At 50.9% G+C, this 12,996-nt stretch overlaps 1 protein-coding gene across 1 annotated transcript; it reads left to right on the top strand.

The window, feature by feature from the left end:
* Positions 1-1,734: 1,734 nt before the first annotated feature.
* On the top strand, positions 1,735-12,641 carry fgfr1b (fibroblast growth factor receptor 1b). The gene is made up of 17 exons (XM_062484072.1): positions 1,735-2,296; positions 4,916-5,057; positions 6,550-6,636; positions 6,842-7,014; positions 7,138-7,261; positions 7,373-7,563; positions 7,782-7,926; positions 8,036-8,226; positions 8,518-8,664; positions 8,765-8,885; positions 9,045-9,155; positions 9,342-9,541; positions 9,658-9,771; positions 10,162-10,232; positions 10,349-10,486; positions 10,680-10,785; positions 11,404-12,641. The coding sequence occupies exons 2-17, from the start codon at positions 4,955-4,957 to the stop codon at positions 11,500-11,502; spliced, it is 2,121 nt and encodes a 706-aa protein (XP_062340056.1). The 5' UTR covers positions 1,735-2,296; positions 4,916-4,954; the 3' UTR covers positions 11,503-12,641.
* Positions 12,642-12,996: the final 355 nt, after the last annotated feature.

Raw genomic sequence — 12,996 nt, 5'->3', positions numbered from 1 at the left:
AATAATGGCTCCAATGCGGCGTCAGCCGCAACCAGGTCCAGATGTGCCCCCCCCCCTCCATCCCCCCCCCTCCATCCCCCCCCCTCCCTCCCTCCCCCCCCCCTCCCCCCCCCCTCCCTCCCACCCCCCCCAAACCCAACGCTGCTCTGCTTTCTTTTCGCAATATATCTCTCTCTCTGTCTCCCATACTTTTTCTGTCTGCCATTCACACTCTCTGTCTGTCTCTCATTCACACACACACACACACACACACACACACACACACACACACACACACACACACACACACACACACACACACACAGACAGACAGACAGTATACACAAGTTCATCAGTCGTTCAATCACACATTAACCTCCTGCTACGTTTTCATTAAACTATCATCGGGACGACTGAAAACGTCCCCAGCTTCCTGAAGACAATGGAAATACTGTTCGCCCCTCCAAATATGTAGCTTATACATCTGGACTAGGCATGAGAGTGTAAACATAGAGAACGATCCAATCCAGCTTTCAGACATTCACGCAAGTACACACACACAAACACACACCCACACACACACACTAGGAGCAGACTTTACGTCTGCACTGACAGCAGAGTAACTAGAACAACATGAAGCTCATATGCTTTGTAGTCCTAATGTGTAGCATTTTAGCACACTGTTACTACACAATGCCTTCACATCCTGGACCAGACTGACGGACACCAGATGTACATACACGGACAGACAGACAAGAAACAGACAGAGAGACAGAGACACAGACAGAGAGACAGACAGACAAGAAACAGACAGACAGAGACACAGAGAGACAAGGAATGACTGACTGAGAAGGCACCTCATAAATAAACATGATTGGGATAAAGTCCACTTAAGGATCACTAATGCATGCTGGGAAAGTCTCTGACCTTTGGCCATTACTGCCAATAACAGGAAGCAGCAGTCTGTAACGAGCTTCACAGTTGATCCATCACACCCCAAATAACATTTACAGTATCTGCTGCAAGTTCTGCTCGCTGTCTCTCTCCATAAACTGCCCTTACCACTCACAGCCTTGTTGTTTAGCCTACTGGCATTTATTATGACATTTACACCGACTGGGTAGACAGGCCACACAAACTGAATAGAGATGAGGAAAAAATATACCATCCCCTGTTCACTGAGGAATGGGGACATAAAGATTGATTTGTCCCGTACAATGGATAACAGTATCCTCCTGTACTCTCCTCCAACTGTGTGTCCTGCCCTGCGCGCACAATAACACTGTCAGGCACACACAAACGCTTTGTTCTGGCCTCACTCTCCCCAGTGAATTCACAATTCACACTGGAGCGCACCATCCGTTGGACACTATATGTGTTTGCCTGTGTGTGTTTGTGTGCGTGTTGAGTGCGTGTTGAGTAGGGCTGGTCCTGTTTAAGTAAACTTCTGATTAAGATCACAGCAAGGAGATACAGAGGAATTCTGTTTTTTATTTTTTTATTTTTTTACAAAAACACACAAACACACACATACACAGGACAAGTTGAAAGTGGGTGTAGTGGGTGTAGTCCAACAACAACATGGCTTATCAATGGCCCAATAATATGAAGCTGTTTTTCAATGATGCCTCCATTTTGCAAATGCTACCTAAAGAAGTTGGCTTTGAAAGCTGGGCAGAGGGAGCAGGGGGGGGAAGGGTGGAGGAGGGGAAATGTTTCCTTCTCAGACTCAGCCCTCTTCTCTCACACGTTCACAGAAAACACACACACACACACACACACACGGAGAGAAGTTTTGGGGGAGGTCCACGCGCTCCAAGAAGCTGCCCGAAAATGAAGTAAATTAAATATGTTACCAAGTCGGCTGCCGCTCGAAACGTAACTGTATGCTTTTTCGATTGTTAATGGTGTCAGGTTATAAAGATTTCGCAAACTTTTTACGCGAGACAACACATTTCAGAAGACAATACCTTGGTCTTAGAGCATCGGAGTTTTCCCACGTTTTAGGAGGCGGACGGACTAGTGTTCATCTAACTTCTACCAAAATGAATGTTTCCAAATCTACTTTTCGTCGTGAAAACTGTTAAGCTCCTTGGTGTGGCGTTTCAATTCAACGTGAACGTTTTTTTTCTTCCAATAGAACATTCATTTGCTTTCTCGCTCTTACCGCAGTCAATGGCTGTAAAATTGGACACTATCGCTCCGGAGGACTGCTAAAAACCAAGACATCATTTACGCGAATTGATGGTTTAATTTGCATTTCACTTGCATACCAGCTACATTCGCCGTTTTCAGATCTTCTGAAGACCTTCTACAGGTAGATGTGATTATGCATGATTTATACGTTGTAATTTTGCCAGTTCAGGTTCCAGGTAATTTAATGGAAGATGGGTTCGTTCCATACGTGACTTGAGGTTAAAGTTAAGTCCTTGCTGCAGAATACCTCTGTTGCCGATCGAATTATCGGCTTAACTGTAGGCTAATGTTGTTTGACGGACCCATTTACACCAACATATTTGTAGCCTACTTCTCATGTTTGAAGGGAATAACATTGTAACTACATGCTGAATCTGCAAGGCATATAATTTCCCAGAAAGTTATGCAATGCTGTTGATTTATAACTAGGTAACTTGTCTGGTGTTCATTGAAAATAGGCTTTTTATATGGGTCTTACATGTTGACATTGTTTCTTGCCTTTCCCACTCACCTGCGCGCGCGAACACACAAACACACACTCCGATTGAATGAAAACGCGCGGTGGGTCAGAGTGATCCAAAGGTCAGGAGGGTCGACAGGCATTTTTAATAGTCTTCTGTTCCACATGTCATCTTCAGTTAGTTCTATGGAGTGTGAGTGAGACATGTGGAGTGTGTGTGAGGATCCTCACTCCGCCTACGGCCCGCCGTGACCACAGCGACTCCCTAGGAGAGCGCTACTGCGTTTGGGATGCGAGCAGCGAGCAACACTCTCCAACCTGAGCAGCGTAGTTTCCGACAACTACTTCTACCGCCTCAGGCGTACTTTGACCAGAGCAGTCAGTACTCTGGAGCCTGGCCACTGACACCATCTGGACCTGAAAGAGGAGACCCCCCTCACCCCCCCCCCCCCCCCCCCCCACTCTGTCTGCACTGTCAGCTCTCGTTCTGGTCCCTGTCCCCCCACCCATACCCCTCTCAGCTGTTCTCCAGCTCTGGCTGGCAGACGCTAGCGTGGGCCTGTACCGGGAACCGACTGCTCACTCTGCCAGCTGTTCCAGATGAGCCGGTGTGTAGGTTTTCGAAGGCTCTCGACAGGAAGTTGAAGACGGATCACATTCGATAGGGAGGATGAGGCGTCCGCCTGGAGGACGGTCTTGAGAGCGAGAGGTTCGAGCGGTAGGAAAGAGCGCCGCGGCGTTGGGAGGGCTTTCGGTGCAAGGGAAGATATGAGAACAGGAGAAGCTGATGATTCCGAAACTTGAGGGAATAGTTACGAGTGGACGCAGCAGTGGAAAAGAGGGCGAGGTCATTTCGAATGACGCTTCACAGAGAGGGGGTGACAGGTTCTTTTCCTGGCCTAGCAAGTCCCTGCCACCTGCATGCGTGTGTCTTCTCACGAGTCTGTCTGAACAGAACACGGGGGCAACACAGTCCAGCACCCTCTCCGACAGCTTGTTTGCATCGCAGAAACATGGCGGCCGTGCTGCTAAACCCCCCCCCCCCCCCCTACCAGCCTCGCCCGGAAAGTAGAGCGATCTCAGTCCTCTTGACGGGGGAGAGAGAGAGGAGTCCTGTGTTGTGTGTGGAAGTCACACATACAGTATGACTGGTGGGGCACTGAGATGGGATGCTCTCTCACTCACTCCCCTCTCTATCTCTATGTCTTTCGCTCCGTCAGTCTCTCTCTCGCCAGCTAAAGCTGGCTGTCAGATGATGCTCAAGGCCCAGTTGAGATTCTCCACCGTAAAACCCGTAAATCTGCCCATAGACTCATTAATTTAAGAGACTCTTAAATGTTAGTGTGGGGCTGAGTTACAGGCGGTGTCTGAGGTGAGGTGTGCGCTCGCTCGCGTGTGTGTGGGGGGGACAGAGAGGGAGATACACGAAGGGCGTTAATGATGCCTTCGTAAACGGGATGCACTACAGTATATTAGAATACTCGTCAAAGTCAGGGTCACCACTCCTAACAACACACACACACACACAGTTCATCATGAGATGGTGGAGTGTTGCTGCAGCCAGTGCGTGCTGGTGTCAGTGTTGCTATGCAGGCTGTGCTCCTCAAGATTATGGGGGAGGAGAATCTTATAGAATTCCTTAATGCTTGTATATCTTCTATAGACCCCCCTTCCCCCTCCCCTCCCTCTCCGCCCCCACCAGCATGAGTGTATGTATGAGTGTATGTTTTCTTGCCCCCACTAATCTGATGACACCCCGGTTTCAAAAATGTGAGACTGACTCGACCAAATGGTGTTGTGTTGCTCTGGCCAGGAAGATGTGCTAAACCAACTGTGAGATGCCACAGCTTGGCTTTATCTCACATCTGATGGGCATTAAGGTGTGACAGCTGCTCAGTTAACTGTGTGTGTGGGTAAGACAAATGTGCTCACCTCACATGTCCTCTCAGAGACAGCTGTGAGGGTGAGAAGGTCTAGCGAGGTCAATTAGACTCCTCTACACCGTGTGAAAACAACCTCCAGAGGCTGGGAGGCTAGGTCCCAGATCCAGGGTCCCAGATCCAGGGTCCCAGATCCAGGGTCTCAGATCCAGGGTCCCAGATCCAGGGTCCCAGATCCAGGGTCTGAGATCCAGGGTCCCAGATTCAGGGTCTCAGATCCAGGGTCCCAGATCCAGGGTCTCAGATCCAGGGCCCCAGCCCAGCCTGGCAGCATGAGACAGGAGAGCTGACCCCGGCTAGATCCCACCCACTAATGTTTAGCTGTGGTCGTTTTTTGCAGAGTACCATACACCAGGCCCAGACCCAGATCAGAACCAGCATGTTCACCCCCAACTGGACCCTGCTGGTCCTTCTTGGCCTCCTGCTCCAGTGCCATCTGAACCAGGCCCGACCGGCCCTCTCCGAAACCGACACAGACTCGGGTAAGAACGCTCTCTCTACTCTCCTACGGTGTTTCGCTTGAGTTTGATGTAACTGGAGTTAACAGGCAGGGCTGGATTGTATTAGTTCTAGCCTGTGTGTGTGTATGTCTGTGTGTGCGTGTGTGTGTGTGGCGTGGGCCTTCTCTTCCTCCTCTCCTTTGTTAGTGAAACTCTTTCATGTCAGGCAGAGGTTCTGGTTAGGAGCTGAGAGCATGAGGTTCTAATCCCTCCGACAGCCATGTGGAACTGGTATGGTCACCGGGGTAACGCTTCGTTTCTGTGGAACACTGCTTCGTATAGATATTCTAAACACGAGTCACATGACAAGAAACAGACTTTTTGAAGGTTTCGTTGTTTTGTTTGGAAGCATCTTAGAATGTTTTCATGGTGGAACCACGGTTTGGCTACTCAAGCACGGACTGTGGTCTGGACATCCGGGCCAGACAAACAGCAAGCCGGACACACGCACGCACACACACACACCCACCCACACACAATCAAAGTATTATGTGCAATGCAGAAATATAACTCAGTCTAATATAATCTCAGTTTGGAGCCCGTGTGCGTGTGCATGTTTGCTGGTGAACTCGCGTGTGTGTGTTTTCAGTTCCAGCCATCTGGCATCCAGCTGAGTCTGAGTGATACCGTTGTTTTCGAGGCCGTAAATTCTTGTTTTTCTCCCGGTCGAAAACACGGCATAAATGTTGTTTATTCGTTCCAGACTCTTCCATAAATAAAGTCCTGATCGTGGTCCCACTGCGGGTGGTCTGAAATATCAGCAGGCCGTGGTGTATCAGGGAGTCAGTTGGCTGAGCGGTGAGGGAGTCGGGCTAGTAATCCGAAGGTTGCCAGTTCGATTCCTGGTCATGCCAACTGACGTTGTGTCCTTGGGCAAGGCACTTGACCCTACTTGCCTCGGGGGAATGTCCCTGTACTTACTGTAAGTCGCTCTGGATAAGAGCGACTGCTAAATGACTAAATGTAAATGTATCATCCACAAGTTCTGGGTTGCCAGGTTTAACTGCATGTATGGCAGTTCTGTGGTATTGGGCCCCTCTAGACCCCCTCCCCCGTGGCACCCTTCCCCCCTGCCCCCCTTTGTTCCTGCCTATCCCAGGATGGAGCGAGGGGGTGGGGAGATTAGTGTGTTTGTTTGAGTGTTTAGCGGACCTTTCGTAGCGGGAGGCGCGGGGAGGGAGGCGTGTGAAGTTCAGGAAGTGCTTGTGTGCTGCGCTGAGTCGTGGCGACAGCTCCTGTCTTGTCTGGGGTGTAAGCAGAGCCGGAGGCCTCGTTCAGCGTGACCTGGCTCTACAAAGAGAGGGGGAGAGGTCAGGGGTTAATCTGGTGGCTGTTACGCCTGTCCCCTCCACGGGAGCTTCGCACCAACCCCAAACTCCCGCCCTTCCTGTTTTCAAACAGGCACGCGCGCACGCGCGCCCGCGCGCCCGCACACAGTTCTTGAGTTGTTATGCGTCGTGTCCTTGGCTTTCAGCTGACCTGCTGGCTTCTTCGGAAGATGAGGAGGATGACGAGTCGTCCTCTGAAGAGAATAAGCTGTCCAGCAATCAGAAGCTGCAACGTAAGAGCCTGGTTGTCACTCTCCTCTTCCCCTCTTGATACACATAGCCCCTCTCTACTTACTCGATCATCAGTTTGAGGACGTACAAACATTTAGGTGTTTGTCGTTAGCTATAGATTAGGTTCCTATCCTGAATCTAAGAGTATAACATTTTCTGTCTCTCTTTCCCCCTCTCTCCCCCCCCCCCCCCCCCCCCCCCCCCCAGCGATGCTCCCTCAGTGGGTAGCCCCTGATAAGATGGAGAAGAGGCTCCACGCAGTTCCCGCCAGCAAAACGGTCAAGTTCCGCTGCCAAGCAACAGGGAACCCCGCTCCCACCCTCCAGTGGTACAAAAACGGCAAAGAGTTCCGCAAGGACCAGCGGATCGGAGGCTTCAAGGTGTGTGTGTGTGTGTGTACCATGCGTGGGGCCAATCCCTAAAAACGGCTCGTTTTTTCACACTTGTTCTCTCCACACTTGTTCTCTCTCCCCCTCCCCCCCCCCCCACCCCGTGTGGCTCAGATCCGGGACCACATCTGGACCCTGATCATGGAGTCCGTGGTCCCCTCCGACAAGGGCAACTACACGTGCGTGGTGAGGAACGACCACGGCAGCCTGTCACACACATACCAGCTGGACGTCGTAGGTCAGTGGGGTCCTGTCACTGTGTCCAAGTTGACCTTTCGGGAGAAAGCGGGTGGCGGTGTGGACGAATGTGTTCAGTGACAGGACCTATGTGCGTGTGTGTGTGTTTCAGAACGTTCACCTCACAGACCTATCCTCCAGGCGGGTCTGCCGGCCAATCGTACGGCGGTCGTGGGTAGCAATGTGGAGTTTGTGTGTCGCGTGTTCAGCGACCCCCAGCCTCATATTCAGTGGCTCAAACACATCAGCATGAACGGCAGCAGAGTGGGGCCCGAGGGGGGGCCCTACGTACGCGTCCTGAAGGTGCCCACACACACACACACACACACACCATTCCCACTGACAACCACTCAACTGTTTCCACTCGAATCTCGGATCAACTCTAACCCTCCTTCTCCCCTTCCTTCCTTCCTCCCTCCCTCCCTCTCTCTCTCTCTCTCTCTCTCTCTCTCTCTCTCTCTCTCTCTCTCTCTCTCTCTCTCTCTCTCTCTCTCTCTCTCTCTCTCTCTCTCCCTCTGCAGACAGCAGGGCTGAACACCACAGACAAGGAGATGGAGGTGTTGACTCTGAAGAACGTGTCTCTGGAAGATACTGGACAGTACACCTGTCTGGCTGGGAACTCCATTGGGGTGTCCCACCACTCTGCATGGCTCTCCGTGGTCGAAGGTACACACAAACACACACACATGTAGACACACACCTGCCCATACTGTTTGTTGTCCATGCCAGATAAAGAGTTAATGCCTTCACCCCCCCCCCCCCCCCTCTCCTCCAGACCGGCCCCCCTCTCCTGTACCGTCCCAGGCCTACTTGGAAATCTTCATCTACTGCTTTGGCTTCTTCATCATCATCCTCATGGTTTCCATAGCAGCCGTTTGCCGACTCTACTGTGTTCCCAAGAAGAGCGACTTCAGTAGCCAGCTGACGGTCCACAAGCTCGCTAAGAGTATACCCCTCAGGAGACAGGTAATACACTCTCTCTTTCCTCTCTCATTCTCTCTCTCTGTCTGTCTCTCTCTCTCTCTCTCTCGACTCTCTCTCTCTCTCTCTCTCTCTCTCTCTCTCTCTTCTCTCTCTCTCTCTCTCTCCTCTCTCTCTCTCTCTTCTCTCTCTCTCTCTCTCTCTCTCTCTCTCACACACACACACACACACACACACCTAACACCCAGTTCCCCCTCTCTCTCTGTCTCTCTCTCTGTCTGTCTCTCCTCTCTCACTCTCTCTCCCCTCTCTCTCTGTCTCTCTCTCCGTGTATAGGTGTCCATAGACTCCTCGTCCTCCCTGCAGTCGGGCGTGTGCCTGGTGCGTCAGTCGCGCCTCTCCGGTGGAGCCACGCCCACCCTGTCCGGTGTGTCGGAGTACGAGCTTCCCAACGATCCGCAGTGGAGCTGCCCAGAGACAGGTGCCCATGACCCCCCCCCTTCCCCCCCCCCCAACGCTGTAGCGCCTCACAGAGGAGATCACTCTGAGATGTGTGTGTAACGTGTCTGTGTGTGTGTGTCAGGCTGTCCCTGGGGAAGCGTCTGGCGAGGGCTGCTTCGGCCAGGTGGTTCAGGCCGAGGCGGTGGGCGTCGACAAAGACAAGCCCAGCCGCCTCACCAAGGTGGCCGTTAAGATGCTCAAAGGTGAGTGACGCTCGGCGAAACAATATGGGTGTTAACGTAGCAACACGCCAGTTGCTACGTCGACACGGCTATCAGAAAGCGACTCGGCTGTCAGCGGTCCTCCCTGACTTAACAGCTGTTCTTCCTGTGATGGTGATGTCACATCCTGTTTCGGTGTAGCGGACGCCACGGAGAAGGACCTGTCTGACCTGATCTCCGAGATGGAGATGATGAAGATGATTGGCAAACACAAGAACATCATCAACCTGCTTGGGGCCTGCACCCAGGGCGGTGAGTGTGTGTGTGTGTGTGTGTGTGGGTGCCAGTGTTTCTGTGTTTAAGTAAATGTGTGTGTGTAACTTCCGTTAGATGTAACTGGAGTGAACTGGCAGGGCTGGGCATGTTAGTTCTAGCCTGTGTGTGTGTGTGTGTATGTGTGTGTGTGTGTGTAAAATCCTCCTCTCTGCCTGTGTCCAGGTCCCCTGTATGTGGTGGTGGAGTACGCGTCTCAGGGCAACCTGCGGGAGTACCTGCGTGCCCGGAGGCCCGTGGGGCTGGAGTACTGGAGCGGGCCCTCGCAGGCCCCCCTGGGCAGCCTGGCGCTCCGGAAGCTGGTGTCTGCAGCCTACCAGGTGGCCCGGGGCATGGCCTACCTCGCCTCCCAAAAGTCGGTTCCCCTCACCCTCGGCCTGTCTGGGTCGGCCTTGTTTGTCTGGCCTCCCTGTTTCCTAGGGACCTCTGTCTCTGTAACTCTCTCCCCCTGTCTTCCTCCTTTCTCCCGCAGTGCATTCACAGAGACCTCGCAGCCAGGAATGTGCTTGTCACCGACGACAACGTGATGAAGATAGCAGACTTCGGCCTGGCCAGAGACATCCACCACATTGACTACTACAAGAAAACCACCAATGTAAGCGGTAGAATAGATAGCTGGATGGATGGGATGGATGGATGGGATGGATGGGATGGATGGATGGATGGATGGGATGGATGGATGGATGGGATGGATGGATGGATGGGATGGATGGATGGATGGGATGGATGGATGGGATGGGATGGATGGATGGATGGGATGGATGGGATGGGATGGATGGATGGATGGGATGGATGGATGGATGGATGGGATGGATGGATGGGATGGATGGATGGATGGGATGGATGGATGGATGGATGGGATGGATGGGATGGATGGATGGGATGGATGGGATGGATGGGATGGATGGATGGGATGGATGGGATGGATGGATGGGATGGATGGGATGGATGGGATGGGAGGTATAAACCCTTGTTTTCCTGACAGGGTCGTCTGCCTGTCAAGTGGATGGCACCAGAAGCGCTGTTTGACCGCATCTACACACACCAGAGTGACGTGTGAGTCTCGCCACCTAACCTCCTCAGACTCTCCTGTCGTCTCGTGTGTGTGTGTTAGCCGCGTGGACCTGTTTTGTCTGTCTTTATTCAGTGTGTATTATGCGTGTGTGTTACAGCTGGTCTTTTGGTGTTCTGCTGTGGGAGATCTTCACTCTGGGGGGATCTCCTTACCCTGGTGTTCCCGTGGAGGAACTCTTTAAACTCCTCAAGGAGGGACATCGAATGGACAGGCCCTCTGCATGCACACAGGAGCTGTGAGTACACACACACACACACACTCTGACACACACTCCCTTACATGTACCTACACGCACTCTTACACACAGTCTGTCTCTCTCACACGCACCCTCGCACACGCAGACCCTCTCTCTCTCACACACACACACACCCTTAGACACTCGCACACATCCTTACACACACACGCTAATCCGCCCGGTGTGTTGCTAGGTACCTGATGATGCGGGACTGTTGGCATGCAGTGCCCTCACGCAGACCCACTTTCCTGCAGCTGGTGGAGGATCTAGACCACACCCTCTCTCTCATGGCTAACCAGGTAACGCCACATCGCCTACAGATAGAGTACCCGTCGTTATTGAAACATCCTCTCTCTGTCTGTCTCTCTCTCTTTCTCTCTCCCTCTCCTTAATTTAAGTTGGAAGTAGCTCTTGTGGTTAGTGGTAACTGATTTCAAATTTTTGTACTCGCTGTGATATATTGTTTTTATTATTGTTGCTTGTTTTTTCCACAAGTACACTTGCACTTATAGCGGTTCATGTTGTTTAATTGTAACTTGTTCAACTACATGCTCTTATGGTTCTTCCCTTTGGCACTTACTTTGGTTGTTCACAATGTGTGCTTCATGTTTTGGCTACTCGCAATGTTTTTGTGGCTATCTTGTTGTTATGATCAGTGACCTATGCACTTTGTAAAGCTCTCTCTTGGAAGTCGCTTTGGATAAAAGCGTCTGCTAAATGAATAAATGTAAGTAGGGGGCTATTTTATTTATTTTTTCAGCCGTTTAATTTGGTCGGAGATCGTGCATCAGTATGATCACGTATGTTTCCATGTCCAGTGTTGTGTAACTAGTGGCTAACTGGCAGTTTTTCCTGTCCAATGAAAATAAAAACAAAACAAAAGAAAGTACCAAACATCTCTCCCTCTCTCTGTATAGGAGTATCTGGATCTGTCTGTCCCTCTGGTCCAGTACACTCGCGTGGGTTCTGACACCTACTCCTCCTCTGCCTCCGTCGTCTCCCGGAGCACCACGTAGGGTACGGGACCCCTGGGCGTTCTGGACCGTACTGGAGACACACACGTCTGGACACACCCCTCAGCAGAGCAGACGACCCTGCCTGACATATCCCTGGTTCTCTATACAGGCCTGGCTGCCTCCTGGCCCCATTGCCCCTCAGAGGACTCTACCTCTCTACACCCTCTGGCTTCTCCTTGCCTCAGTCCACTGGTCTCTCCTGGTCTGGGCCTGGTTCTGAGCTCTCCTGTAAGCTCCCGTAGTCTTTCACAGAAACCTAACCAGGGCGTCTGGAACTCTGCCTCAAGCCCACAGACAGACGGACGGACGGTAAGCCGCATGGGCGGACACACAGGCAGGGTTCTGGTGGAGCCAGACGAAGACATGACCAAGACCTTCCAGAAACGCAGCCAGGAAGTGTTTCTCAAACAGTCTGCTCTCGGCTCGAGAAACGAGTCTGAACTCTTAAAAAAGAGGCTGGCCACGTGCCTTCTTCACCAACAACTGCGCCTGACAAATCATATTGGATTCAAAGGGAATGTAACCAATGTAAATTAGTTAGTTTGTAAATACTGTATTATATATGAATATATATATATAATATTCACACTACTATTCTTTCTGTACATGGTTAGTTGTTTATAACAATTGCCTATTTACCCTGTCCATGAGTGGGCTGCTATTTGAGTTTTGCAAGCTTTTTTCTATTACAATTCTATAAAAAAAGATATGCTACAATATTTGTTGACTAAGATAAACTGCTAGCCACAGTGTTAGCCTGTGTTTCCATCCCATTCAGATCAATCAGAAATCTTGATTGGTGGTTTTAATGGTTTTTAATGTGTTTTCTGTTACAGGTTATTGCAGTATTACAGTATCACCACAGTATTGTTATAGTTTGATTTATGCTCCTGCTGTTATTAACAACAGTATTACTTCATGTCGTCAATGCTTGGCTATGACCTCAGAATGAGCTCCTTGAAGTGAATAGACAACACCAGTTTTCTGATGGATATCATTGACGATAGTAATGTTTTTATGAATTTCATTTTGATGATAATGCCAGTGATGATGTTCATAGAGGCTATGCACTTATCTCCCGTGGATGTAAATCTGCCTTTGCTAAGGAAGTATGAATAAAGACAACTTTATACTCGTGGGGCAAATCTGTCTGGTTTTGAATCATTACCTAACGTTGCATTGAGGCATTGGCTTCAGAGGGAAAGTCGATCTGCTACTTTTAGAGGTCAAATCCACAGCAAACTTGAAGCTTGAAAGCAGTGTGTGTGTGTGTGTGTGTGTGTGTGAGAAAGAAAGAGAGAGAGAGAGGGGGGGGGGGGGGGGGGGGGAGATTGATGGTGGGAAGAGAAAGGCCTGATTGGTTGCTACATTAATCACAGATGGACCCCACACTGGGGAGGAGCTGCACACACAAACTAGGCCCAGCCTCTTGACAGCCTCTTGGCTGAGGTTCAGATGAATTGGGAAAGGGTTTGAAGGTGCATTTCCTTCCTG

Source organism: Osmerus eperlanus, chromosome 18, assembly GCF_963692335.1.
Source record: "Osmerus eperlanus chromosome 18, fOsmEpe2.1, whole genome shotgun sequence".
In the NCBI taxonomy this organism is placed as follows: domain Eukaryota; kingdom Metazoa; phylum Chordata; class Actinopteri; order Osmeriformes; family Osmeridae; genus Osmerus; species Osmerus eperlanus.
This window is presented reverse-complemented; position numbering and strand designations above follow the sequence as displayed.

Bases quoted from the DNA above. Each gene is read 5' to 3' on its own strand.
- fgfr1b (XM_062484072.1), top strand. From the start codon at position 4,955: ATGTTCACCCCCAACTGGACCCTGCTGGTCCTTCTTGGCCTCCTGCTC. The intron at 6,637-6,841 runs GTAAGAGCCTGG...CCCCCCCCCCAG, and splicing joins CAGCAATCAGAAGCTGCAAC to CGATGCTCCCTCAGTGGGTA. The intron at 8,665-8,764 runs GCCCATGACCCC...TGTGTGTGTCAG, and splicing joins GGAGCTGCCCAGAGACAGGT to GCTGTCCCTGGGGAAGCGTC.